This window comes from Apteryx mantelli, chromosome 3 (assembly GCF_036417845.1).
Source record: "Apteryx mantelli isolate bAptMan1 chromosome 3, bAptMan1.hap1, whole genome shotgun sequence".
NCBI lineage: Eukaryota > Metazoa > Chordata > Aves > Apterygiformes > Apterygidae > Apteryx > Apteryx mantelli.
In genome coordinates this window covers 23,254,492-23,280,691 of record NC_089980.1, presented here as the reverse complement: position 1 = coordinate 23,280,691, position 26,200 = coordinate 23,254,492, and the positions used below count along the sequence as shown (strand labels likewise).

The 26,200-nt window shown below is 37.7% G+C and overlaps 1 protein-coding gene across 1 annotated transcript in view; it reads left to right on the top strand.

Moving 5' to 3' along the window:
• The window catches only part of NVL (nuclear VCP like), a 49,244-nt gene that overhangs the window by 10,197 nt on the left and 12,847 nt on the right, over positions 1 to 26,200 (top strand). The window contains exons 11-20 of the mRNA XM_067292913.1: positions 140 to 257; positions 704 to 848; positions 3,473 to 3,743; positions 7,586 to 7,804; positions 8,397 to 8,501; positions 9,147 to 9,209; positions 10,526 to 10,645; positions 12,464 to 12,563; positions 20,944 to 21,050; positions 25,137 to 25,213. Of these exons, the coding sequence (XP_067149014.1) occupies positions 140 to 257; positions 704 to 848; positions 3,473 to 3,743; positions 7,586 to 7,804; positions 8,397 to 8,501; positions 9,147 to 9,209; positions 10,526 to 10,645; positions 12,464 to 12,563; positions 20,944 to 21,050; positions 25,137 to 25,213 (1,325 nt within the window). The remainder of the gene's footprint in view (positions 1 to 139; positions 258 to 703; positions 849 to 3,472; positions 3,744 to 7,585; positions 7,805 to 8,396; positions 8,502 to 9,146; positions 9,210 to 10,525; positions 10,646 to 12,463; positions 12,564 to 20,943; positions 21,051 to 25,136; positions 25,214 to 26,200) is intronic.

The following is a 26,200-nucleotide window of genomic DNA, read 5'->3' as shown; positions in this document are numbered from 1 at the left end:
ATTGCTTTGGAAGAGGTTGATTGTTCAGTGCATGCAGCAGATTTAGAGTTTTAAAACAAAGAAAATGTGCAAATTCTTTCCCTCTCCTGATACACTATCTCAGTGAAATTTTGTAATTGCTAGTATTTGTTTTTCCTAGTCCAATGCACCGTGCGTCCTTTTCATAGATGAGATTGATGCAATCACCCCAAAAAGAGAAGTTGCATCAAAGGACATGGAGCGGAGAATAGTTGCCCAGCTTCTAACTTGCATGGATGGTCAGTTTCTGGAGCATCTTTACTAAGCTAAACTTTCTAATTAACTGGTTCACCATCACCTTCCCTTCAGAATTGACTCCTGCTTACTTTTGTGGGAATAGCTGTGGTAATTTTTCATATTTTGGCACAGTTTTACTGGGGGAGGAAGCTTGTGATAAATGTGAGTGGGTATTATTCCATTATTTTCACAGCCTTATAATCCTGTGTTGTATAAACAGATATAATAAGAAAATGTTTCCAGTGTTACGTGATGTGTATTTCTGCTCGGCTGTGTGAAATACAAACTGTTAGTGGAAATATGGGTAAACAGGAGTTCAGTGTGACTCTCGGTTTATCCATACTCTTATGAGTATTATTGTGTGCTGCAGAAACAGGGTAGCATAAGTAGCAGGATAAAGTTGAGAAGGTGAGTGTAAGTACTAACTACCTTCCTTTCCTTCCTTCAGACTTGAATAACGTGGCTGCCACTGCCCAGGTCCTTGTTATTGGAGCAACTAACAGACCTGACTCATTGGATCCTGCACTGAGGCGAGCCGGGAGATTTGATCGCGAAATTTGTTTAGGGATCCCAGATGAAGCAGCAAGAGAAAAGTATGTGTTACAAAGTTTAAGCTTCTTTTTGATTAAAAATTGTTTTAAGTTGGCATATAAATTAAGTACTTTATTTTGTTTAGCCCTATATGTGCCTGCACACATCTACATATCAGCATGCACTGAAAAGTGCAGAAGACACTAAGAGTGCATCTACTCTGTCTTATCGGCTGTGTTAACATTTGGTGTGGTTTCCTTTCTTATGTGCCAGTCTGTCCTTAGCATTATTTTAATGGGTTTTAAAGTATCTTAAGAGTACAGATAATGGCTTTTTATGTATCTTTTTTAATAGTTCAAGAATTAGGCATTCTGTCTTCAATACTTTCTATGTAACTATTGGATTATGAACACAAGTTAGGTATAGACCCTTTGTAAGCCCTCTTGAGCACATAACTTAAGCAACAGGCCTGGATTCTTCCCTTTCACTCCTTGAGGAAATACATCGGTCCAGGCATTAAGCTGGCCTGAAGTCATCCTGTTTTGTGTAACTTGCCCTTTTTACTCCAGAGATCCGTGATTAGTCAGACTTGATTGAAGAGATGCATTTTACAAGTTTTTTCTTTTTCCTTTTTCTAATTAAAAAGGAACTGCTACTCATTTCCGCAACAGCAGAAAATGCATAAAGGAAAGACTGTAAACAGCTGTGGCTTATCTTCTTGTTAGCAGAAAGAAAGGAAGGTTAGAAGATAAGTTCCTTCTAGACCTACTAATCTTATTTCTAGCTTGAAAAAGCAAACTATTCTGCGTGCAGCATTGCTTCCTTTATCTCAGTCTTCCCTCAGCAGCCTGTCATTTGTCAGCACTGAGAATTACTGGCCACTCTTCCACCCTTTTTTTAGAATTTACAGTCTTGTGATAGTTGTGTTCCTTTCCTTGGTTGTGGGAAAACAGTTAAATGGTGAGGGGTGCAGCTGAAGAGTTGCCTTCTGAGAGCGTTGATTCTGTGATATTCATTGAGTTCATGTTAAAATTACGATGTTCCCAGTGCTGTTTCAAAGAATAGGAGTTGTGAATGAGTAAGCCATGGTTGTCTAGCAGCTGTATAAAAATCTTGACTGTTTGTAAATAGTTCAGACTATTCACAAGTTAAAGTGTAGTTGCGTTCTTTCGAATTATTGTTTTGTCTAGTTCCTGAATGTGTAGGCTTACCAGAACTTTTGATTTTACTGTTTTGTTTTGGTTTTTTTGCGTGTTTTTTTCATATATGACCCTTTTCCTTAAAAAAAGGAACAAAACAAAAAAAGTCTCGTGTTGATTTACTGCATAATAAATCAGTCTTGTTGAAGGGGTATTTTGAACTAGTTACTTGTTAGTGTTGTTGGTTAGGACATTTTGTTGGGGGGGAAAGGAGAGAGGGTGTATGTAGAAATCTTGTTTTACTCGGAGGGTTTTCTTATGCATGTATGAAGTAGGCTTGCATAAGAAAATAATATATGTAGAACACAAATTTAGAATTAGCCACTCATAATTCTTAACTTTTTAACATGCTGAGTCATTTGCTAGCTACAGCTGTTGTCAGACAGGCTGAAAAATCCTTGGGAACTAAGCTGCTATCACTAATAAAAATTCAAATGGCAGATGATGGATCCTGTTAGTAGAGAAGAGAAGCATATAAAATCTACTATCATTTTAGAGTTTTGAATTGTTTAATAAATTGTTCTATTCAAAACTTTTCTGCAGTTAATTGCTTGATCCGAAAATAACTTTAACTAGTTTTCTTTGAAACGAAAAAGTGTGTTAGTGATCTTTACTTCTTTGGCTTACGTTGCTTTTTTAATTAAAATATTTTCCTAATGAAGTGATGTTTTGCTATTTGAAACAACTTGAACCTTCTGCTCAAACTTCTTCAGCACTAGTATTGGGACGCTGACATTGGGTTTTATCTTTATCTGACCATTGATGTAATTTTCAGTTGTCCTTGTCTGGGAAATGTTGGTGGACCTTGAAGGAGATTTTTAAAGCTTCAGCCTACATATGGAGTGAAAAACTATCTAGGTTCCAATAAAAATCAGTGTAAGGAAGTATAGCACTTTACTGTCGATTATATAGAACTGTTTTATATTAGTAGTGGAGAGGTACTGAAGATTAAAAGACAGAGATCCTTACACACTCTGATTTCATTTGTTTGTTCCTCATAGAAATGATTTGTTATGGATGTTCTTCAAGAGATAAATAGAAGTAAGGTGAAACAGATGAAATGCAGAGTAAGATTGTGTGGGAGCAGCTGAACATCTAAATGAATAACCTGTTTGAGTCTCTGTGATAGACTCCCTGAGGTACAGCCTACCCATTTAGAATCTAGAACTAAGGTTTAAAGAATTTATAAGAAGATTTGGCAAAACTAGGTTTTCTTTACCCACTGAATGAGGTTGCCTAGCTGATACTGTTGGTTTTCATTTAAGCGCTGAAAGGAAATGTATAAAATAGTTTTGTGGGTTTCAATATTAGTTACTTTCTAGTTGAGTGCAAGTTATTCCCATTGTGCTACTTCCCTTCATGTGGGCTGAAAGAGACCTTAAATCTTCAATCAATGCTGTTTGTTTTCATATGAAAATTAAAAAGGCTGCAACTTCATCCCTTTTTGTTTGTTTGTTTTGCTGTTGTTTTTCTCTCCGCTTGCTCAGAATTCTAAAGACTCTGTGTCGAAAACTTAAGCTCCCTGAGTCCTTTGAATTTCATCATTTAGCACATGTGACTCCGGGTTATGTAGGTGCTGATCTGATGGCACTTTGTCGTGAGGCAGCTATGTGCACAGTGAACAGGGTCCTGATAAAATCTGAGGAGCAGAAATGGAAATACATACAGGCTGAAGGAAACACAACTGAAGAAAGCATGGAAATTGGAACAGAAATCCTGGTGAAAGAGGATACCAAACAACTAGAGCTTCCCTCTAAGGTATTTGTTCTTTCAAGTATGTGCCTTTAACTTCTTAACAATGAACCGGTTTAGGGTTTTGAAGGTCTTTGCTTGTAAATCCTCAAACATCTACATATAATGCTAAATTTAGATTTAGAAATATCAGCTCCTAAGCCAGATGGTCCCCTCCTAATGGCCCACATGATGAGTCTGAACAAGAGGCTCCCAAAAAACAAACCTTTTAAAAATCATGTTAATAGTTTACACAGGGAGGGCTTTTTTTTTTTCCCTCCCTCTTCCTCCAGGCAGACCAGGGGCTAAAGTAGTGACTATAACTCTTTTCAAAAATACGTTAGTTATTTGGAGTAAATCACAGGCATTGTGTGGTACCTGTAAAAAAGTTTGAGGAAGAGGCATTTCAGACACTATCCAGAAGAAAAGTTAGATTAGCAATGTGACTTGAGCTGCAGAAAATATCCGTTAATGTGCTGTACAACTGGAACTCTGTTGCAAAAAAACAGTGTTTTCCGTGCCAGGGTTATTCTGTGGCCCAACTGACATGCTATGGTCAGTGAATCAGAACATCTTTACATAGACTGTTGGCCCTACTCTTCAAAATTTTGAGTATGCATGTGCATATTACTTGCTCTGTGCCAGCATTATGTGTGGGCTTAAAGATTTGTCTGGAGGAGTAAAATATCTAGCTTTAAAAGCTGGTGTTTCAGGCTGTTTTAAAATCCACAGTATACTCGAATTCTTGTTTTAGAAGGACTGTCAAAGAAAACTGTTATTTTAACTAATATAAACAGTGTAAAAAGCTGTAACAAAACTTTTTGTTAGGGTAATATAATCATATTGCATGCCTCTTGGTGTTCCCTGGGGCCTGATGTAGCCAAAAGTGGGGGGGCAGGTAGTTGCAGCCTTTTATCAACATCAGCATGATCAAAGGGGTTATTGAGGATGAGGAAGTCAAATCATAACAGAGCCGTATTTTGATAGCTGGCAGGAGGTCAACATAGTCTAACACAGGGTTTTGTCATTAAAACAGTAATATTATGTTTATCATGGAAAAATAAACATACAAAACCTTTAAAAATAATCCACACAGTTCAAGTAAACGAACCCAGTAGTCTCAGCTATTTCACAGTTTTTCCTAATGGTTCTGTCAAGAAGAGGGAGGGATTAAGAGGAAATATCAGGAACTATAAACACTTCTATTCCTTTGTGGTCAGCTGTAGTGCTATCTTAGTTGCAATAAATATGAAGTGATATTTTCCCGATTCACTGCTGAAGAAAAAATGTAGAAGCTAACAGGATTTTTTTTTTCTTTTTTTCCTCTGTCTTGTAATGAAAATGCCAGTACAGTTTTACTTGTGGTGCAGTGTCATATCACTTTAATACTGCCTTTCCATATTAAAACTGGGATATATTTATGTTGTAAGAGTATGATTTTTTTTGATCAAGTATCTTGTAAGACAAGCCTTCAGGAATCCTAAGCCCTTGAGACCTGAGTTGAAGTCTGAAGCAATGAAGACTTACTATTGGTGAAGGAGAATCACGTTAGGGAGCACTTAAACAAGTTGGACATATGCAAGTCCATGGGATCTGATGGAACGCACCCACGAGTGCTGAGGGAGCTGACTGATGTCACTGTGAGGCTACTCTTGATTATCTTTGAAAGGTCATGGTATTTGGGAGAGGTGTCTGAGGACTGGAAGAAAGCAAACGTCATCCCTGTCTTCAAGAAGGGCAAGAAGGAGGATCCAGGGAACTACAGGCCAGTCAGCCTCATCTCGATCCCTGGGAAGGTGATGGAGCAACTAATCCTAGATACCATATCCAGACATCTGAAGAAGGACAGGAAGGTGCTCAGGAGTAGTCAGCATGGATTTGCAAAGGGGAAATCATGCTTAACCAACCTGATAGCCTTCTCTGATGGAATGACTGCCTGGGTAGATGAGGAAAGAGCAGTGGATGTTATTTCCCTTGACTGCGATAAGGCTTTTGACACAGTCTCCCATAACATCCTCATAGGCAAGCTGATGAAATATATAGGCTAGATAAGTGGACAGTGAAGTGAATTGAAAACTGGCTGAACTGCCAGGCTCAGAGGGTCGTGATCAACAGCACAAAGTCCAGCTGGAGGCCAGTCGCTAGTGGTGTACCCTAAGGGTCGATACTGGGGCCAATACAGTTTAGCATTTTTGTTTGGTCGCTGGCCGATGGGACCAATTGCACCCTCAGCAAGTTTCCAGATGGTACAAAACTGGGAGGAGTGGCTGATATACCAGATGATTGTGCTGCCGTTCAGAGGGACCTCAAGAGGCTGGAGAAATGGGCAGAGAGGAACCTCGGGAAGTTCAACAAAGCAAAGTGCAGCGTCCTGCACCTGGGGAGGAATAACCCCATGCACCGACCATGGGACCGACCAGCTGAAACAGCTTTGCAGAGAAGGACCTGGTGGACAATTTGAATATGGGCCAGGAATGTGGCCCCTGTTGGGGGGGCCCTATGGTATCCTGGGGTGCATTAGGAAGAGTGTTGCCAGCAGTTCAAGGGATGTGATCCTTTCCCTCTACTCATCGCTGGTGAGGTCACATCTGGAGTGCTGTATCCAGTTCTAGGCTCCCCACTATAAAAGAGATCTGGACCTACTGGAGTGAGTCCAGTGAAAGGCCACATAGATGATTAAGGACCTGGAGCATCTCTCAGATGAGGAAAGGCTGAGAGAGCTGGGCCTGTTTAGCCTGGAGAAGAGAAGACTGAGAGGAGATCTTATCAATGTGCACAAGTATCTGAAGGGAGGGTGTCAAGAGGATGGGACCAGACTCTTTTCAGTGGTGCCCAGCGACAGGACGCAAGGCAACGGGCACAAATTGAAACACAGGGCATTCCATCTGAACGTAAGAAAAGACTTCTTGTACTGTGAGGGTGACAGAGTACTGGAACAAGTTGCTCAGAGAGGTTGTGGAGCCTCCATCCTTGGAGGTATTCATAACCCAATGACGTGGACCTGGGCAACGTGCTTTAGGTGACCCCGCTTGAGCAGGGGGGTTGGATTAGATGATCCCCAGAGGTCCCTTCCAACCTCAACTCTTCTGTCATTCTGTGATTCTGTATTTTCTGAGATAATTTCCTCATTAAGGAACTGTTCTTTAATAATTGAAATGTACCTGTCCCCCCTCTCCCCCACCCCTCCCTTCAGCACTCTCTTTCTTGGGGACAGTGGTCTGCAAGACGGGACAATGTTGAAGAGGATCTCTGTTTATCACTACCCTGTTTGTCCGAACTCTCTCAGAGCTTGGTTACAAACACAGCTCAAGTCAGCCTGAAAAAATGAAATGATGTCTTGATATCATCACGTTAAAGAAAAGCTGTATAATCTAAAAGTGTGTTAGATTTGTAAAGGATTATATGTAACTGAATATTCAGCAAACTGTTAAAATTTTGCTCCTTGGCAGTAGTTGTTCTCATCCACTTCTGAGCAATTTCTTTTTAAAAACAAATTAATACATGTTTTAAGAGATGTATTAGCAATTTCAGCATGGAAAGAATTTCTCTTAAACAATATGGGAGAAGCAGTAGGAAGAATTTGAAGACAAAATACATGTGCTAGCTCTGTTCGTGTAGTTTAAATCAAGGTTGTGGCCTGTCAATCAAGTACTCTCACCAGTGTTAAATTTACGCAGTGCTTGCCTGGAACATTTTTACCATTAATGTTTTATTATCTTACCTATCTTGTTATATGTGGTATACAATTTGTTTTTATGTTAATTAATATTACAGTTGGAGAAAGTATTGCTTGGAAAAAAGAATAAAAAAAAAATCTTAAAATTTTATCCATTGTATAGCCTTTTCTCTCCCTTTCCTTGTACCCTAAGGATGAATTGCAGAGACTTTTGGATTTGCTGAAGCAGCAAGACCCCTTGCCTGAGGAGCAGCTGCAAAAGCTGTACATTGAGATGAATGATTTTATTGTTGCACTGTCATCAGTGCAACCCTCTGCCAAGAGAGAAGGCTTTGTCACAATTCCTGATGTGACGTGGGCAGATATTGGAGCTTTGGAGGATGTTCGGGAGGAGCTGACTATGGCAATATTGGTATGCCTTAACATTACTTTCAAAGTTTTTTGCACCTTTTCCTAACAAGGAAATAAAACTTTGTTTGTTTGCTTGTTTATTTATATCATGCTGCCTATGAGTTCTAGTGTGCTATGAACTAGAAATTTTGCAATATCTTCGTTTGTTTTAAGGTTGGTGCATGTATTTAACATTTCACTTACTGTATCCATGGTTTCAGTTTTCAGTATGTTCTTTATCACTGAATCTTAAGTAATCTAAAAGTTTTGTGCCAATAACCTTAGTTACACTGCTGCCATACGAAGAATTGGAGACTGCTCAGCTGGAAGATTAGCAGTCTCACTGCCAGTCAGGTTGATACTTAACACTGACACCTAAAGATGGCAACTTAGATAAATAAAGGCTTTGGCTCTGAATAATGATGCTTCTCCCATTTTGGGGTATTTATTAATGCAAGACAATATGATGCTGATTCATTGTGTTTATTCCTCTAGCCTTTAGAGATTTGGAAAAAAGAACTTGCTTATGAATGAATTTTTGTCCAACTGTAACAGAAGTCAAAAGTTTCATCTTGGCTTTTTGTCACAAATAACTGTGATAGTTTCTTTTATAGGCACCTGTGCGGAACCCAGAGCAGTTTAAAGCTCTGGGCCTGGCTACTCCAGCTGGTGTTCTGCTTGCAGGGCCTCCTGGGTGTGGTAAAACTCTATTAGCTAAGGTAATAATTTTTCTGAATAAGCTCAAAAGTACTGGAGAATCTTGCAGAAGTGAACATTTTTGTAGGAATGACTGGGTCTGGATGATATTGATAGAAGTTGAACTTTTGCACTTATCAGCAGAAATTTAAATTCAAGCCTTTTTGCTGAAGGTTTTTTTTTTTTTTTGGTTATATAGTCACTATTTTGCTTGAATGAAAGAAAAGGTTACAAAACCTGAAGGAATGAATGTGATTAAGAAGAAAGGAGTACCAAAGATGGGATTACTGGCTTCTTAAGTATCCACTTCTGTGGAATTGTTCTGTAACTAAATGATGTAGTTGGAAGTGGTCTGCACTTCACTGTTTATATTTATTTATTTACTTTACTGCAAATAATTTTGTTTGCCTTCTCCTTGAATATTTCACTTCTTATCCTCGTCAATATGTATACTCACTGAAGTTTACAGAGTGCCTCTCATCTTTGTCTGTTTATGTGGTTGAGTTTATCTCCTATTAATCATAAAGAATTCTTCAGCTAATACTTGAAAACAATTTTATGATACTTCATCAAAACTCAGGGAAAAGGGTTTCCTCTGAGAATCTAGAGTGTTTAATGCTGAAAAAATGGGTGTTCTCTCTATATATCTGTCTTTTTCTTTCTGGTAGGCTGTGGCAAATGAATCTGGGCTGAACTTCATATCTGTGAAGGGTCCTGAACTGCTAAATATGGTATGTGCTGATCATTGTGCTTTTCTTATTTATGGAATTCTTGCCCTGAGCCTGGAGCAAGCAAAATTCCTGATAGTTACACAACTGATACTGATACAGCAGAAGTTGCCTCATTTAACCTCTGCTTAAAATTTTTAGCAGTGAAGCTGTTCATGCTTAACGTAAAAAGCTACCTGGCTGGGTTATGTATACTTTGGTTCAAATTATGTGCCTAATGAGATATTAGGCAGATGGAGCCTGCTTGATTGAAGTAGGATTTCTAAGTGACCAAGTACTTGCATCGTTGCTGTTGTGTAAATCGTGAAAAAGAACAAAAAATTCAAATCAAGAGTGAGAACAGTTGGTGATCAGTAACTGCAAATCAGCACCTTTCACTAAGCAAACTAATTTGTCAACATTCAAGCTTGGAAGTGTGTTTTACCAGTCATTTTACCTTCTTAACGGAAGTTTGAAACCTTGGAAAGCAAGATCATTTTAGTTTATGAAAGTGACATTTAAGGATTTTAATGTTACCTGATAAAAGTGCTGTAGTCTCAGATTTTGAAGCATTGGGCTTAGAAATGTTGTGAGAAAATGTTAGTCTCTTTTAGAATTAAGAGGATGTGTTGAACTGAACAAGATGGCTACAACCCACATCTTAACTTGGAAGATTGTGGCAGTTACCTGCTTAACAGTAATATGGAAACTAAAACCAAAATACTGGATTTGAGTATTTTTTTCCCAGACTTTTTTGATGTATACTTCAAGTGCTGATATCAGGTAGAGAACTGTAACTCTTTAAGTTAATGAGGAGCCCTACTTCCTTGAGGAGGACAAAGAAAATATCTGGCTGTGATTGTATCAAAGTGTGTTTGTTTGGAAAAATGAAGCGTTTCTACTTACAACTTAGCAACCTCTTCCCCCCGCCCCAGTATTCAGGCAAGTATTATATGAACTCCAGATGTTCATTGTCTTCAAATTGTTCACTGCATTTGTTATGAACAGTCAAAGTTCAACAGGGTCCTTAATGAAGAATATATTTGTTAACTCTCATAGTCAGAATGATGGCAAGTTACACTTATTCCCCAGACAGTAGGAGTTCTCTTAAAAATTGCGAGCATGAGTACTGGAAACTATCATAAGTGAGCTAGTGACAACTAGTTCACATGTAAATCTAGTTTGGTGTAAAAATAGATATAGCAGACTTAAATGAAGTAAATTGGTTAGCAGGTTGCCCTTCTCCCTTGGAAAGCACCTCAAATTGTGTTTAAAATTGGAATTTTTCAAGCAAAATCTTCATGTCTTACATCGTTTCACTGATTTGTTGTCTGCTTTAGTATGTTGGTGAAAGTGAACGTGCTGTACGTCAGGTATTCCAGCGTGCCAGGAATTCGGCCCCTTGTGTTATATTTTTTGATGAAGTTGATGCTTTGTGCCCTCGGAGGTCCGACCGTGAAGTGAGTTTGAAAATATCTCCATAAGTAAATTATCTCAATTGTAGCTTTTAGTGGTAATGTGCTTGCAACAGAAGTAACTGAAAGGGGTAGTCTGTGTAGTATCTTCCAAGAGCAATCATCTGATAGCTCATATTTGAGCAAAAATGTGTTGGTAAAATTTTATGAAGTTTAATATTTTTGTTAGTATCTATGTATATATCTAGAAAATGGGGTTATCCACCAACTTTGACTATGTAAAGCTGCAGGAAAAGGTGAGGGAGTACAGTTTATTATTGTGATTTATTTATGGCCATATCCTGATTCCTGTATGCAACAATAATGCTTACTTCAGTACGTACTGGTCTGGACAACGTGAACTGAGTCATGAAAGTATTTGAGGCAGGAACATAAGTGGAATGTATTACAGAGCTGTTCCACTTGCAGAACTTTCTGTCTTGGTTGTGTTTTGGAATAACATCCCAGGTACTGTGTGTAGATTTAACTTCTGGGTTTGAGGAGTTTTATTTTACTAGCACAGATCCTTAGTGTATTGAAAGGAATGCTGCTGATTTAAACACTTGCTCTGTTTTTTAAGTAGAGGAAATGCATCTGTTTTTATGATATTGTAGTGGTGCATGTATGCTGATGGCTGAAAGAGCAAATAGATAGGCTGAGTACAGAATGGTACCATTTAGACATTGCCATCTGTGATTTGAGCAGAAGGACTGTAGTTCCAGTGCACAGGAGAGAGGTAGTTCGATCAACCGTTTCAGAGTCGAACCTTATCTTTCAGATTTGCATACTTCTTCCTACAAGAGGTAGGCAAGCTGAAAAGCCCAGATCTGACTCATAGCATGTCCTGAGGCAGTCGTTCCCACAGAGCCGTGCAAGAAGTACTAGGTACCACTGTAGACATGGATGAAAGCCAGGTGGGGAACAAGTGTGCTTCTGCCTTGTTCTTTTCTACCTGTGTTTCTCTTCTATAGCAGCAGGCAGCAACTTGGTGCCTGGATGGCTGAGCCCTGCTCTTTAAGCCTCCTTTAGCCAGGTAGAGGTACCACTGCTGCCTGGGCAGGCGACTGGTGCCTGTATTTCTCAGGCTATAATACTGATGACAGTCCTTGGGATTCATAATTGGAATTCTGGGGTGTTTGGTATTTCCGTTGGCTTTTTGCAACCTATGTGCATTTTTACCTCATATTCTAACTATCTGTACGCAAATTTGTATTTTTGTATGTTTAAAATAAAATAGTAACACTTAGAACAACATTCTTCAAAACCATCAAGCAGTTCTACTGTTTAGTTGAACTCCTGTTCTCTCCCTCTCCCTCCCTCCCTCCTGTAACTCTAGAATAAAAATCAGGTTAACCTATTCAGTTAGGTTGTAGGATATCAATACTATGGAGTTCATATATAACTATGAGTTGTTCCTTTTCAGATGAGCTCAGCTGCTGAAACTGTTGTTTCAGAGGTTTAAGTATTTGGAGAACATTTTTTTCAAAGCCTGAATATTGAGAAGTTTTGAGGTCCTTTTAAGACAGATGGAGGATGATTGGTATAAATATGTATTTTTAAATGAGTCCTCCATTTTTAGTGGGAAAGAAAATGTTTGTCACCTGCAAGATCTGTGGCAGATATATAGGCAGCACAAATTTTGGGTGGAAACAAGCTAAGTATATCATAGTAGAGATCAAAATGAAGCTATATTAAAGGACTAAAAAGAGAGATTTTCCTTCTTTTTCTTGAGTGGTGGTGGTGGTGGGGGGGTTATTTATTTCTTTTAAATATTCGCATTCACACTGTTTTCTCAATCTTTTTGGCAAATTTTTCCTTTTAAAGTCAGGAGCCAGTGTCCGAGTAGTTAACCAGTTACTCACAGAGATGGATGGCCTGGAGAATCGTCAGCAAGTTTTCATTATGGCTGCCACCAACAGGCCAGGTAAGGACCCAAAAATCATAAGCAAGGGAATCACAGGAAATCAGGTGTCATTAGTTTTCTTCTCATGGAATCATGTTTTCTTACTTGTTTGAATTAGGTAATTAACTTTGTTCTGTACTTAAAATTATAGTGTCTTTTCAAACCCAAACCTTTTCTCAGCAAATGTATCAAGTTGTCAAGTGACAATGTGAGATGAAGCAACATCTTTAAATGTGTCTTAATTAGGACCTGGTCCCGTTGATGTAAAATGCTTTTAAAGACCTCTGACTTAATTGGATTTTGGCTTATCTCCTCAGAATATAAAAGAACAAGAGTAAAAATTAAAACACAAATTACATACTTTTTCCTGCTTACGTTGGTCTTCTATCCAGAGCAACTTTACAGTTTTATGCTATTTTTTTTCCCTTAAGGCATCTTTGTCATATGTTGAAACTTTTTTTTTCCCCCCATTTGCCTTTTTTTTTCCCCCCATTTGCCTTTTATCTTCTGCTGCTTAGGCAGCACTTGTTCCCAACACCTGAACTTACTCTGCTCTTCTCTCATTTTCTGTCAAGCTTTGATCCTTACTGCTTTCTGTGCTCCCTTGCTGGCTCCTTAATATTTGGTAGTTTTTGCAGTTCCTGCAGCATCTTTTGAGTTAATGAACTAAACACTGAGGTCTGCTTTAAAAACATAATGTGTTTTACAACCAACTCTCTGTCTCTTTTTTCATACTTTGGAAAAGTCTTGTGTATTACACGTGTCAAGAAACTTATCTTGTCCTGAATTTACACTCTACCTAGACACTAAGAATTACAACCAAGGGAATTTGTTATGACTATAGAAAGAAACATGCATAAAGAAATTGCACTTCCTTGGTTATGAATGTTTTTCTGAACATTACAACCAAAATTAAATACAGTGTTAATAATAATCTTGGTAATATTTAAGAGCATACTGTTTTAGGTACCTGAATTTTGGAATGAACTTTTGTGCCCAGAGGAAGCGTTTGGCAAATTACTGGCAAAGATGAGACACAGCTCATCGTTTCATATATTCATGTATTATATAAGGACAAGATGTAGAAATCTAGTGAGAAGTGACTTAACAAGGGAAAATAGCATAACTACTTTGGATATGAATTTGAGGATGACGAAGTTAAAATATTTGACAGATTGTTTGGGTCCCATAGACTGAGAAAATCTGTTCTGAAATTACATAGAATAGGCAGCTATGAGAGGTTTTTTTTCAAGGGTTGAAAAATTCAAGCTTTTATGAGGAAAATCTTCCTGACTGTTGCGTCATGACAGACTATCAAGCCTTCTGCATGGTGAGGTATGAGCAGTAGATGCTTAATCTATGTGCTTGTAGAAATTCTTTGATTTAAAGCAGTAAGTTTTTATGGCACAAGTGTAATCATTCTGGACAATCTATCTAATTCTAGATGCAGAAATGGAAATAAGGTATACGACTGTAAAACATCTATATACAGATACAGTTGGGTATATGAAGAGCGTTAGCAGTAGTGTCATCACATTGCCTTAGAAAATAGATCTCTTTCTAAACTTGTTATACTGGTGCAGTATTCCTACTGAGCAACCTTATTTAATTGTCAGTGTTTCTCAAGGGCTTGTTTTCATTAGAGGCGTGTATCTAATTGCTGATTACAATAAATTTGTAATTATCTCTGAGTGGTGACTTGGGCTGAGAATTCCAGCACTTCTGTAGATGAAGGAACATCCAACCTGACTTTCTACAGTGCCAGCTCAGGAGTGCCGCGGGTGTACGGGGGGTGAATACTGTTAGGGCCAGTGTGTGCATGGCACTGTTTTGAGCTAATAGCTCTGCTCATAGAGACAGTGGAGCACCTTTGCCAGGGTGCGGCAGGAGCGAATACTCCTGTCTGGATATGGGCTGACTCCCTCTGGAGCCAGTTGGCTGTTTCTGCGCTGTGTTTCCCAGAATTAGCACTCATGTTATCTGACTGTTCCATTATCTGGGTTCTGCCAACCTTTTATGACTGAAGACCTTGAAGAACTGACTGATTTCGAAGTAGTTTAATAGCTTTATAAGGGCCACTTTGGAGCGACTGCCACTCACATGTTAAGACATGAATATTTGTGGCTGGCAGGTTTGCCCTAATTCCCAGCTTTAGCTGGTTTATTTTAGAAGACTTACAGTGATTCAGTGCGTGCTTATGCGTCTTACTTTCATGCATATATGAGATATATATCCTTTTATAAGCCTTACATTCGATGCATTTTTACCAATTCGTTAGTATAAAGTAACCCTGTAATAGGTTTTGTTTTTTTCAGTTAAAAATTGGTGGTGTTTTGTTCAGCCGTAGCTGAGGACTTACTGTTTTAACTACACTGGAATAGTTAAAATAGCAAAACTTTCCTGAGTAACGGAGGTTGAAGTAATGTCCGAGGAAAGCTGGAAGATTTTTAAGACGTGAACTCAGTATTACTAACCCGTGATCTTGATGCAAAAATGAATTTACTGTAAAAATGTCTAGCATAAATAAAATCTGAGGCATGGATAATAAAATATAGTGATAACCTGAGGGGTATAAATGTATCAGCAAATTTTCTTAATGGGAATGCATTTTATGTTTTGTAAAAGGAATTATTTTGCTAATATAAAATCATTTTGCTGAGCAACAAAGCTTGACACATACAGATTTCACTAGAGAAGGCGATTATTCATGTAGTTTGGTTAGCACGGATCTCTTGCTTCAGAAGGGCATCAGCAATGTAAAAGAGTAACACTGTATATATATTTAGACTACAAACTTTTGCTATAATATCTACATTTATCAGTGTGAAGAAGTTTGATTTCCAGTCAATTCAGCGTTTACCAGAACAACTTCTAGTAAAGCTGTGAGAACTGATTAGAGGAACTGATTTTTTATTTTATTTATTTTTTTTGCTTGTATAGTTCACTTACCCTTTATGAGTCCAAGCAGAGAGCCGGAGTGGAAACATAGTTTACAGTGGCTTGTATATTTAAATCATTTCTATGAACAATAAAAGCTGTAGTGCCTGATGAGCTCTTTTGCTTGTATAAACCTGGCATCTAAATGAAAGATTTTTCTGTCACAGCTATGTTGGGTAGAGGTGTGGGGGGTTTTGTCATGCTTCTAAATAGTATGTGTCCCAGCAGAACTTCCTGAAATCTTCCAGTGGGTCAGTATTATGAAGGAGAGCTCATCTTTTTTTAATCCATATTGGTATAATAAAATAAGAGGGAAAATGACTTTGCAAAATGCTTCCTGTTTGGAATGGTTGCCCATGTTGTAGCTTTTATGGTTGGTTGCTGCTACTGTTGGTGACTTATTAGTGTATGTTCTCAGTGTTGTAGTCTCAGAGACCATGGTGCTGAAACCTATGCTGCCAAAAGGAGAGTCTTATCTTGTAATAAATGTAACTATTATAAAGAATGGCCACCAGTGTGATTTGGTAGCAATGGCTCTACCAGTTTTTGCATCTAGGTATGACGCTGGCATAGTTGTTCCAGTGATGCGTTAGCACCTGTGACAGGGTATTGACATGAAACAGTGGTGTTTTATTTGCCCAACAGCAAAAGACTGATGCCAAATGCATTTTTGTAAAAGTTTTTAAAGACTTGGAATTGTCTAATTCCTGTTTTGCCAAAAGGGCAGGCATCACAGACTGGCTCCTTTGTTTGTGTATAAAATCTGCAAGTGATAATTCTTATTCAGGGGGTCCTGAAATAAGCCTTTAATCTGTCCTTAAAAGCAAGATATTTGAATGTTTCTTGCACTTGCTTAGTGACTTTGAGAGTCCTCTGTAGATCATTCTTGACTGCTGCTAAATTCACAGGGATGCAGTATTCCCAGCTCAATCTCTTTGCGCCTAAATGTAGAACCAATGTCAAACTTTGTCTAAAGAGGATTGAACATTTAAAGCCCTCAATCTCATTAAAAATAAAGGGAGCAAAAATAAAAGGAGGAGCAGAAATGATGTCTTGTTAGAGCCTTTATGGGTCAGCATAGTTGTATTCTTTTTCAATCTACCTCCTTCCCAAAATCCAAAACTAAATACTTACAAAAGCATCAAACACTATTGTTAATTAGCATTTGTAACATTCCACAATTTTTCAGATACCAGTGTGAGTTTCAGTATTGGGTGCTGCTGCTTTCTTCCTCTTTTCTTACTTCTCCAGGCCTTGTACATTTATAAACTCTTTAGAGAAATGCTGACCAAGGCATCAGCAGCAACTACCGTGGGATCTGCCAAGCCTGCATGTAACCTGAGAAAGCAGACTAGAGATCAGTGCAGCACTACAAACTGACAGTGATTTAAGTTAGGCTTAAACTGTGATGTCATCTTTGCTTTTATTCACTGTCTTTTCTCTAGCTTTTTTAATTAATTCTTGTGAAATGTCTCCTTTTACTATTATCTTAGAGCATGATCCTAGTTTCAGCATAGCTGAACTGTTAGTCTTCTAGAGTTGTTCGTCTGAACCACATGTTTTAAAGCATAATAAAAAAAAAAAGTCTTTCATTTATTCTCTGACAATAGTTACTCAAAAAGTCCTCATTCTAAGTGTGCAGTTTGGATAGATCAAAAGTAGTCCGTGCAGTAGAGAGCTACTACTACAAAATGTTTGGCAAATCAGAGTTGTTGAATCTAATGTTTTGTTTCAATTCTGGTAGATAGGTCTGTTCTGTTTTACTTAAGTTCTTATTTAGCATCTTAGCTGATAGTATCCAAGCACTTTTCAGAAGTACGTTAAGTAAGGTGATGGATATTAGCTGTATGTGTTATCCTGTTCTCCACCAAAAGAAATATGCTTGGTGGGGCTTGTTTGCTTGGTAGCGGGTTTTGGTAGATAAGAGGGACAGTTTGGATTTTTTGTTGCTTATACATGTTGCTAGATTAAAGGCATGATTGAAGAAAGCACCTAACATGGGGCAGAGAACGGTTTACTTCGTAATGGTCCTTAATTCACACAAATTACGTTTTTGTCTTTCACCAACCCTTGAATACTGTGTACCTTTCATGGGTAACTTCGGTAATGTAGAGTTTGGTTGTGCTGGAGGAGGAAAGTTGTTGACCAAGGAGTTCATCCTGGAGTTTTAGAAAACCTTTTAAGTCTTCTGAGCCTAGGCTCCAGAACATCATGAATGTGATGACTTAAATCTCATTTACTCCAAATGTAATTTAAACAGCTATAAGGAGTATAAGAGAAGTTTGATGGACTCAACACAATAGCCTTTGTTGCTGGGATGGACTGAATTTTCCTAGATATTGTTGACTCTTGTATAATTGAGGTAAGACATGAATAACCAACTGGAAGTGATTGTGAGACTCACAGATTTTATCATAGGACGACGTAGCGTCACATTATAGGGATACTTGCAAAATAGGTGCAATGAAGGGTTTGAAAAAATCTTGCAGTAATACAGGGAGAAATTTAGTAAACTGAAGTATTATATGATTCTCCAGAGGATAGTACCTGTCTTAATTTAAGAACAGGCAGGAATTAAGCAGCAAGGAATGGATGTACTCATTTAATGTCTTCTTATGCTTATAGAAAATTATTTGTAAAATGGTACTGTCATTTTCCAATGGTGTTGTTGACACCACCGACTATATCAGAAAGCCAAGACAGAAAATGATTACCAGCCTTTTCTCTTAATAGAAATACGTTCTTTCCCTGAGGCAACTGCTTGGAAAGTAAGTACTGTGTGTCATCAGGTTTCCATGCTTCACTTTCAAACTTGGGAGACAGTAGTTTCACTTTCAAACTTGGGAGACAGTAGTTTCACTTTCAAACTTGGGAGATAATAAAAGGCTTTGAAAGAGATCTATCTCAATTTCATTACAAAGTTAAATGAATTTAAAATTAATTGACTCTCCTCTGTTTATATAAGTCTCCAGATAATAAATAAATATTGAGAGAACATTGTAACTTATCAGGATAGAATGCTTTGAAATTCCTAAAAAGGGAGCATTATTCAGTTGTTTAAACCATATGAAGTGTGTCTAAGGATTGACAAATAAGTAAATATTAATTTCTGTGTTATGTTACTTCAATTTTTCAAAGTTCTAAGAACTACTTAAGGCCCAGAGGCCCAGCTCTGAAGCAGCAAAGTGAAATGAATGCACTCATAAAGAGATGAGGGTAGATAGAGCTGTATTTTAAATTAGAGCATGGTCTTTTCTCATATTAAACCACCATTACTGCAGCCTGTTGAGTTACTGCATGTTAATGAGATGGAGTAACTCTTTGAGTGCGGATCAGGTCACTGGCAAATGGATGAATGTATCTTTAGACTGGATCACTGATTTATTTCATATCCTTGGCCAGGTAGAATGGTAAGTTCTCTGCATGTAAAATGGGAACAGTATTTTCCATATCAAGCTTAATATTCTTACAGAGCTTTTGAAACTTTAGAATGGAAAACTTATCAAGTGCATGGTGGTGTAATACAATCCCTGTTGATTGTGTATTTGTTGATGAGTGCAACTGACCTGTTGAACAAACCTTGTCATCTCTTCTTAATGTGTGGCTAAACTTTCCCTTTCTTCCTCCCACAGAGAGGCAGAAATAGGAAGGCATATTTGTGTCAAAAGCACAAGATAAAGTATCTCATATAGCACTATGCATAGAAGTACAAGAAAAATATTCTTGTCTGGGCCTGTCACAGCATGGATCCTGTTTAACTTTTTTTTTTTTTTTTCCACCTGGTCTGAATTAAATAATGCATCAACTTTAGGATTTTTCTTGGCTTTTTCCCCCTCCATTTTTGTTGCATTCACAATAGCTGATTTTGCCTACAGAGATGTCTCTGGTCATGACCGTTGTATCTTGAAAAACAATGGCTTTTGCACAAGAAAAAGCTAGTGGAGCAATTTTTATTTTTTCATCTCATTCTACTTTGCCCCTTTAGGTATTAGGTGAGAGTATAACTTGAACAAAACCAAGTACATCTTTAAAGGGAAGGAAGACTACCTTCTGGTAGGATCAGGTAGCTAGAATCTCAATGGAGACCCTGCTAAGCAAACTTGTTATGTGCCAAAAAAGGGACAGCTGTGCTTCCATGTTGCTGTATTCTTTTTTTCCTTTTTTTTTTAAATCCATATAACAAGGATTAGCAGCTTAGCCTTTCCTAATTCTTCTCCATTAATATATATATGAAGGCATGTAGTTTGTTTATTAGCTACATTTTTTTCAAGAGGATATAAAAATTGTAAGGGTGTTAAGAGCTTCATTTGAAGTACTTCTTCATTTCCAGCTTAACACTTAGGTTTAATTTTCACCGTTAACTTTTGGAGAAGGTTCTTGAAATAGCTGTATTACATATCTGTAGAACTTGCAAACTTCAAAAGTTTGATGTATTAAAAATAGATTTTTTTTGTCTTCTGTTACTGCTTTTGTGGTTTTACTGTTCACATTACTTTAGTGCATAGGATGTTGATTTTCAGAATCCCTTTGTGAAGCAGAGTAAGTAATACTGTGTCTGTTTCTGTAGATGGAGAAATGGGGCATCAAGAAGCCAGGTAACTTAGAAACATCATCCGGGCAGTTTGTGTTGAAACATGGACAGCGATTTAGGTCTCTCCCAGGTTATATGCACTGTTTGTGTCTCTCGTTACACCAGCAGTCCTTGCTATTTATAGCCTAACTCACTTCTCATGCAAGTTCTATATTGAAGCCTGTGGCTAAAAAGCTGCCAGAAATTTCTGTTGCATTTAAATTTTGAATGGTTTTCTAAAAACAGTTGTGATGAATTTTGGTTTCTTACTTCTCCATGTACATAATAGAATCTGGACTGCTTTCTGGGAAACAAATCTGTACTTTGCAGCTCTATTTCATGTTTTCATGGGTATCATATATCACCATCTAGAAAAATAAAAAGTAGTAAAAATGCAAATAACAAGTAAAATTAAATTTACATATAGGCCGTTATGATTGGCCCTACATACTTGTGATTCTTAATTTATCAATATAATTTTCAAGCAAATTTGCAACAATTCATACGGATAGAGTTCTTTCCAGTAGAGCAAACTGAAAGCATTTTTTTTCTGTCATGAGTCGACATGGAATTCCTCACTTGACTGTGCTGAGCATGACAGAAAAATGTTCTAATACTGTATTTACAAAAAGAGTTGTCTTCATTTGTACATAGATGAAACTGTTAATTGTGGGTCATATTTGACCAAATATGGCTTAATTGTACTGGGTAATGGAGGCTCCTACTTGACACAGGTAAAACTATTTTAAATAGCTATTTTAATGCTCCGAGCTTCACATAATGGCTGCAGTGCTTCTTTGAATGTCTATACAAGTATGCATGTATTCCTTCTCCCATATACACTTCATAAAGTGTATCTTATTTTTGGACTATTTTGTCTTTTTCTCCCCCAAGATATAATTGACCCAGCTATCCTGCGTCCTGGTAGACTTGATAAAACACTCTATGTGGGTTTGCCGCCACCTGAAGATCGACTTGCTATTTTAAAGACCATCACCAAAGTGAGTATTTGGAAATAAATCCTTATCTTGAAGCTTGCTGGAATGATGTAATACAAGTTAAATTTTACAGAATTGCAGACCCTGTCCCAGGAAACACTTTCAATTATTACACAAAGTCGTAAAAAATAAACTGTCAGCCACATCTGCTGCTACATTTGCTGCAAGACTGCTTGAGGTTGATAAATCTTGAATAAGGCAAACTTGTTGAATATAGAAATTGCTGCCTTTATAGTCACAGTCTGAACAGATTTAATTAAAAGATTCCTACCGGGGTGAGTAATGGGCATAGAAGTTTTTTGTATGTTGAGGGGGGGAGGAGGAGTTCCCATGTGTTCAACAAAATGATTCACTAGTTCCAGCTCTATTTGCTCAACAGTAATCATGACACATAATCCCTTTGGGATCAGTGGGAATCTTGTGCATGGTAGAGGTGGTAGGTCAAAGTAAGTGTGAAAATTTAAAATACTTGTCTTCATGGATCCTCTTGGGTTAATAGCACATTCTGCCATCTATGAAACTTGGATTACAGAATTCTATTGCAGTATTTTTCCAAGTTCAGTGCAGCAGTAGTCAAAGCCTTAGAAAAAGAATATACAAAGCATTATAAATTGCTTGGATATTTCGTCCTTTTTTTAATAGGTAGTATTGATAGTTATGAGCAAGTGTTCTATCAGATTTTCATGAGCTGCGAAGGACACAGTCTTGGCTTTGGAGAAGAGATAGAACTTTATTATGAACAGTGTGGAAAAATTATCTTTTTACAAATTTGCTAAAGAAACTCCCTCAGACTTGCATAAGAAGGAAGTTATGGTGTAGGTTATGGTGTATGCAATAGTTAATGCCATAGGGGAATTTGGAAGGCGAGGACGCATTTAAGCATGCCCTTTCATGCCATGATAGTTGTTCAAAAGTCAGACTCTTTACCAGTTCAGGATATTTGAGTTGCCTTTAAAACTTTCTATGTATGGCATTACTTCATGAAGACAAAAATAGTAAGTATACCCATTTGCCATTAGCAGTAGATGAGTTTACCAAGTTTAATAAAAAGTTTTATACTAAAAGATTTTGTTACAGTCCTGTTCTTGAAGATGGCTGCTTTTTAAAAGATTAGAGAGAATTCCGGAGTGTTGCTTCCATGAATCATTTTTCAAGTATACTGTAGGGAATTGCATTTTTAATCTTGCCAGTTTATTTTTGAAGGTAGCTCATGAAGTATTCTTTGAAAATGGGGCTTATGTGATGTTTCTGACTTAATAAAAACAACCTCCTTTTGGAAGAAGTGGGTGGTGATGGTCAGTCACTAGACTGTGTAAACAAAGCAGAAGGATTTTCTGTGATCTGAAGAGTTTACATCTGCTTTGTGTGTTTTTGTTTGGTTGTTTTTTTAATATACAAGTGTTGAGCCTTGCTGTCTCTAACTTTTGCTGGAAAATCTCCAGAGATTTGTAACTGTTTCAAGTGCTCTTATTGTAGTTAGTGGTGTAGGAAATTAGTGCAGCAAAGCTTTGCGCAAGACTTTATGGGAGGGGAAGGTGATATTAAACAAAACTGATTCCACTCACACTTACTTTCTCATAGATTTCACTCGCTTACACTCACAGCCACATATAATCTCCAAGATGCATGCATTCAAGTGGTATGGCCAGGATCACTTATATGCAACACAGAGCACAAGGAAATCTGACTGTTGAATCCTCACTGCTTATCCTGCCTTCCTCTTGATTGGCAATGACGAGCTTCTTCTTAGAATCACTTTTTAGACTCCCTTTAAGAATCAAGCAGTTCCAAATCTCACTTCAGCTGCCATAAATCTTGGGCAAGGTTGCTGCAAATTGTCTTTGCTCCCTCATTTTGGGTATCATCAAGTCTACAATCTATCTTCCTGTTGGGATAACACCAAGAGGAGTGGCACATGTGATGTGGCATAACCTTGTCGCCATCCTCTTGTTATCAGAGCATAGGTCTTCTGCTGACAAACCATCTTTGCTATTGCCTAATCAGATCATAGGCCTCCTTGTCTTGGAACAAGCAATGCATTCCACAGCGTTCACCTGTGTGATTGCTGTTGATCCTGTCCTTGGATATCAGTGTGTGCCACCGCTGGAGTGCCAGACACTTCCATTCGTACTTAATTCATGCTAGTCTTAATACCTTGATTATAAATCTTTATAGTGAATGAGATGTTAAGTCTTTAGTGGATTTTTTTTTTTTCTCAGTTGTTACCTGGGAGGCCAGCAAAAATGAGATATGAGCACTCTCTGAATAAGTCTCTTCTTTGCATAGTTCCATGTTCATTCCACCATGAGGCTGGTGCTACTCTCATTTTACTACTTCTGCAGTCGCCAGAGTTTTCGCAAAGCTAGGCAAAGATTTATATTTCTAATGCTCAGAAAAAGAAAGGCTCGGAGTTACTTGGAAGAAGAATATGGAATATGGGGAATGGAAAATATGTTAAAATTAACTGAAATATCCTACTTGTCGGATTTCATCTCTGCATTCTAGATAAGTAAACTTGAAAATTTTGGGTACAGGAACACTTGTTCAAATACAGAAATTGTGCTCAGGACTATATAAAACATAAATGTTTGGTCCAGATGTGCGTGGCTTTGAGGTGGTGGTGTGGGTTTCCAGAAATCTCTGAGGAATACTTGTATAAGATATGGAAACTGAGTCAAGTTGCTGAGGAAAAACATGAATGCTTGCAAAGGCAGCATGAGGAGTAGAAAGGGTAGTTGGGGGAGCAACAGCATGCAAGTAAATGGAGAGCATTACATGTAGGGTGAAGCTATGTTGAGAAAGAGTTTTATTTCAGTTTAACTTGTACAAGTCACACGTTTTCAAACTGCATATTAATTATGCAAGAGAAGCACGTCTTCACATGTTTAGTTATCATTATTGCATTCCTACAAGCTGTATCAGCTTCTCTGGTGCACGTACTGCTGAGCTTGTCTCTGGAGTAGGTGGGTCGTCCCACTCATAAAACGCCCAACATACATTTCTATTTGAGAAGTAATAGGTAGAACATTTGCCACTAGCAAAGAAGGTATCTCTCTGGCTTGCAGTCTTTTTTCATTTTACAATTTCTGAAGTACTGTATATGAAACTGGGGTTTCTTTTGTTTCCAATTTAAAGTTTGTCTTTTCTCTTTTCAAGATGCTACAAAATCGGGCTGTTTCTTTGCATTTCTGTTTTTGCCCTTCCTAGCGGTATTCTACCCAAGGTTCATTCCAGATTGCTCCCTTAGTGCCTAGTTGCTCCTTGATTATTCTGTTGCCGGTTAAATAAATGTTCAAGGGTTTTATCTTCCTAGTTGCTATACGTTTTATTTCTTTCTACTGAAGGTATTGTAAGGTTTAAAGAATTTTGTTGGCTAGTTTCAAATATAATTTAGAATGTTGTTTGTTTATTTGTTTGTTCATTTGTTTGTTTTGGAGGGGATATGCAAAGATAATAATAAAAGAAACCATCTCTGGGATCATTGTGCAGGAAGCAGTAATAATATGGAAAACTAGTGTCAAAAAGTCTACAGGAATGTCTACAGTTTATAAACTTTCATGAAATCAAGAATGGAAAAATTCTAGTTTTGAAATGTATCCTTGTCTGTAACATGAAAGGCATATACAGGTAATTCAGTTCTTAAAAGCGATGAGCCAAGGCTAAATCAAAACGCTTATAGCTGAGCTATTTGATTTCAACACTTTATCTCAATAGAGGGTAAGAGGAAGTTAGCTAACCAATGCTGTTGGCGTAACCAGCTATTTAAACTATGTCCACCTACAGAAAAGTGTCAGTGTTACTGCCTTGTGATAGGCTGGCTCACATTTTGTTGGAGAAAACCTATTCCATTGGTGGCAAGTTTAAAATTTAGCGTTACCTATAATATTTCATCATTAAATGTTTTTAAGGCTGGTCATCATCCTTCTTGGTTTGAGATGAAAGCAACTGTAATATTAATGGATGTTTTGGGAAACTTGTCTAACCCCTGTATGACTCCTGATTGATGAACTTAGTCACTTTGGGGATACCATGTGTAAACAGAAAAAAATTTTTTTTTCCTTTTTCTTTTCATCACCTCAATTCTGATAGGATGGCACTCGCCCTCCACTAGATGCGGATGTAAATCTTGAAGATATTGCTTATAGTCAACTCTGTGATTGTTATACGTGAGTAGCTTCTAGTTTTGACTTTAATATCTGCAATACTAGCAGTCTTCTGATGCATGATAATGTGTGTTATATTATTAGTACAAGGACCTCTTCATTCTCAGGGGTTATAAGTGTTTTCCTTTGTGCCGTTTTCCTCCCTCTTACTTGTGCTTTTCCAAGGATTTGGTAGGAATATGTTGATGCCAAAGTCCTTTTCATCTGGAATAGTCGTCTTCCTGTTGTAAATGCAGATCAGTAGAGGCCACTCTCTCATCTTGGCTTTGTTTGGTCTTATTTTACAGTGCTTGCATACTCTGAGGATAAGAGAACCCTGTTTAAGTTGTGGATCCATGCATAATGATGATGAAGGCAACTAGGTTAAACTACCACAACTAACTTGTTCTCTCACACAGTTCAAAGCAATGTATATTTGACACAGTGAGGGCCTATTTCAACCTTTGCTTTTTGAATACCAAACTATGTGTTTTAGGCAAGCTTGATAGCCATCTCAAGGATATCAGGAGTAATTTGCAAACCCAATGTTCTACATAACTTCACAAAGCTTTAAGCTATTAAATGATTTATTAATAGCTAATGATTTTCGAAATTCACAAAAGATAAAGTCTTTATGATGTGCTGCCTGTCACAGTATTGCTTTTCAATCTTATAAACGGGGGTTATCACCAACACTTATTTTTAGTTTGTCCTTGTTTCAGACCTGGAAAAGATAAGTATATGGAAGTCTTGTACACAGTAGTGTTCCTAGAGTCCCTAGATAAAGCAGGTGGAGTTAAGTGTGTAAAAAGGGTGGGGGGTTTTGTTTGTTTGTTTGTTTTGGTTCAGTGGCTTTCACTAGTTTGAAGGCTTGTGAAAAGTTTAACAGCTGGAATCAAAATGTTTTGAAAGACTGATCTGACTACATTTTGCGGACGCTGTTATTTTTAAGAGCATGTTAATTTTATTGTGGATCCAGCTTTGGGCGAGGCAACCCCCTGTTGTAATAAT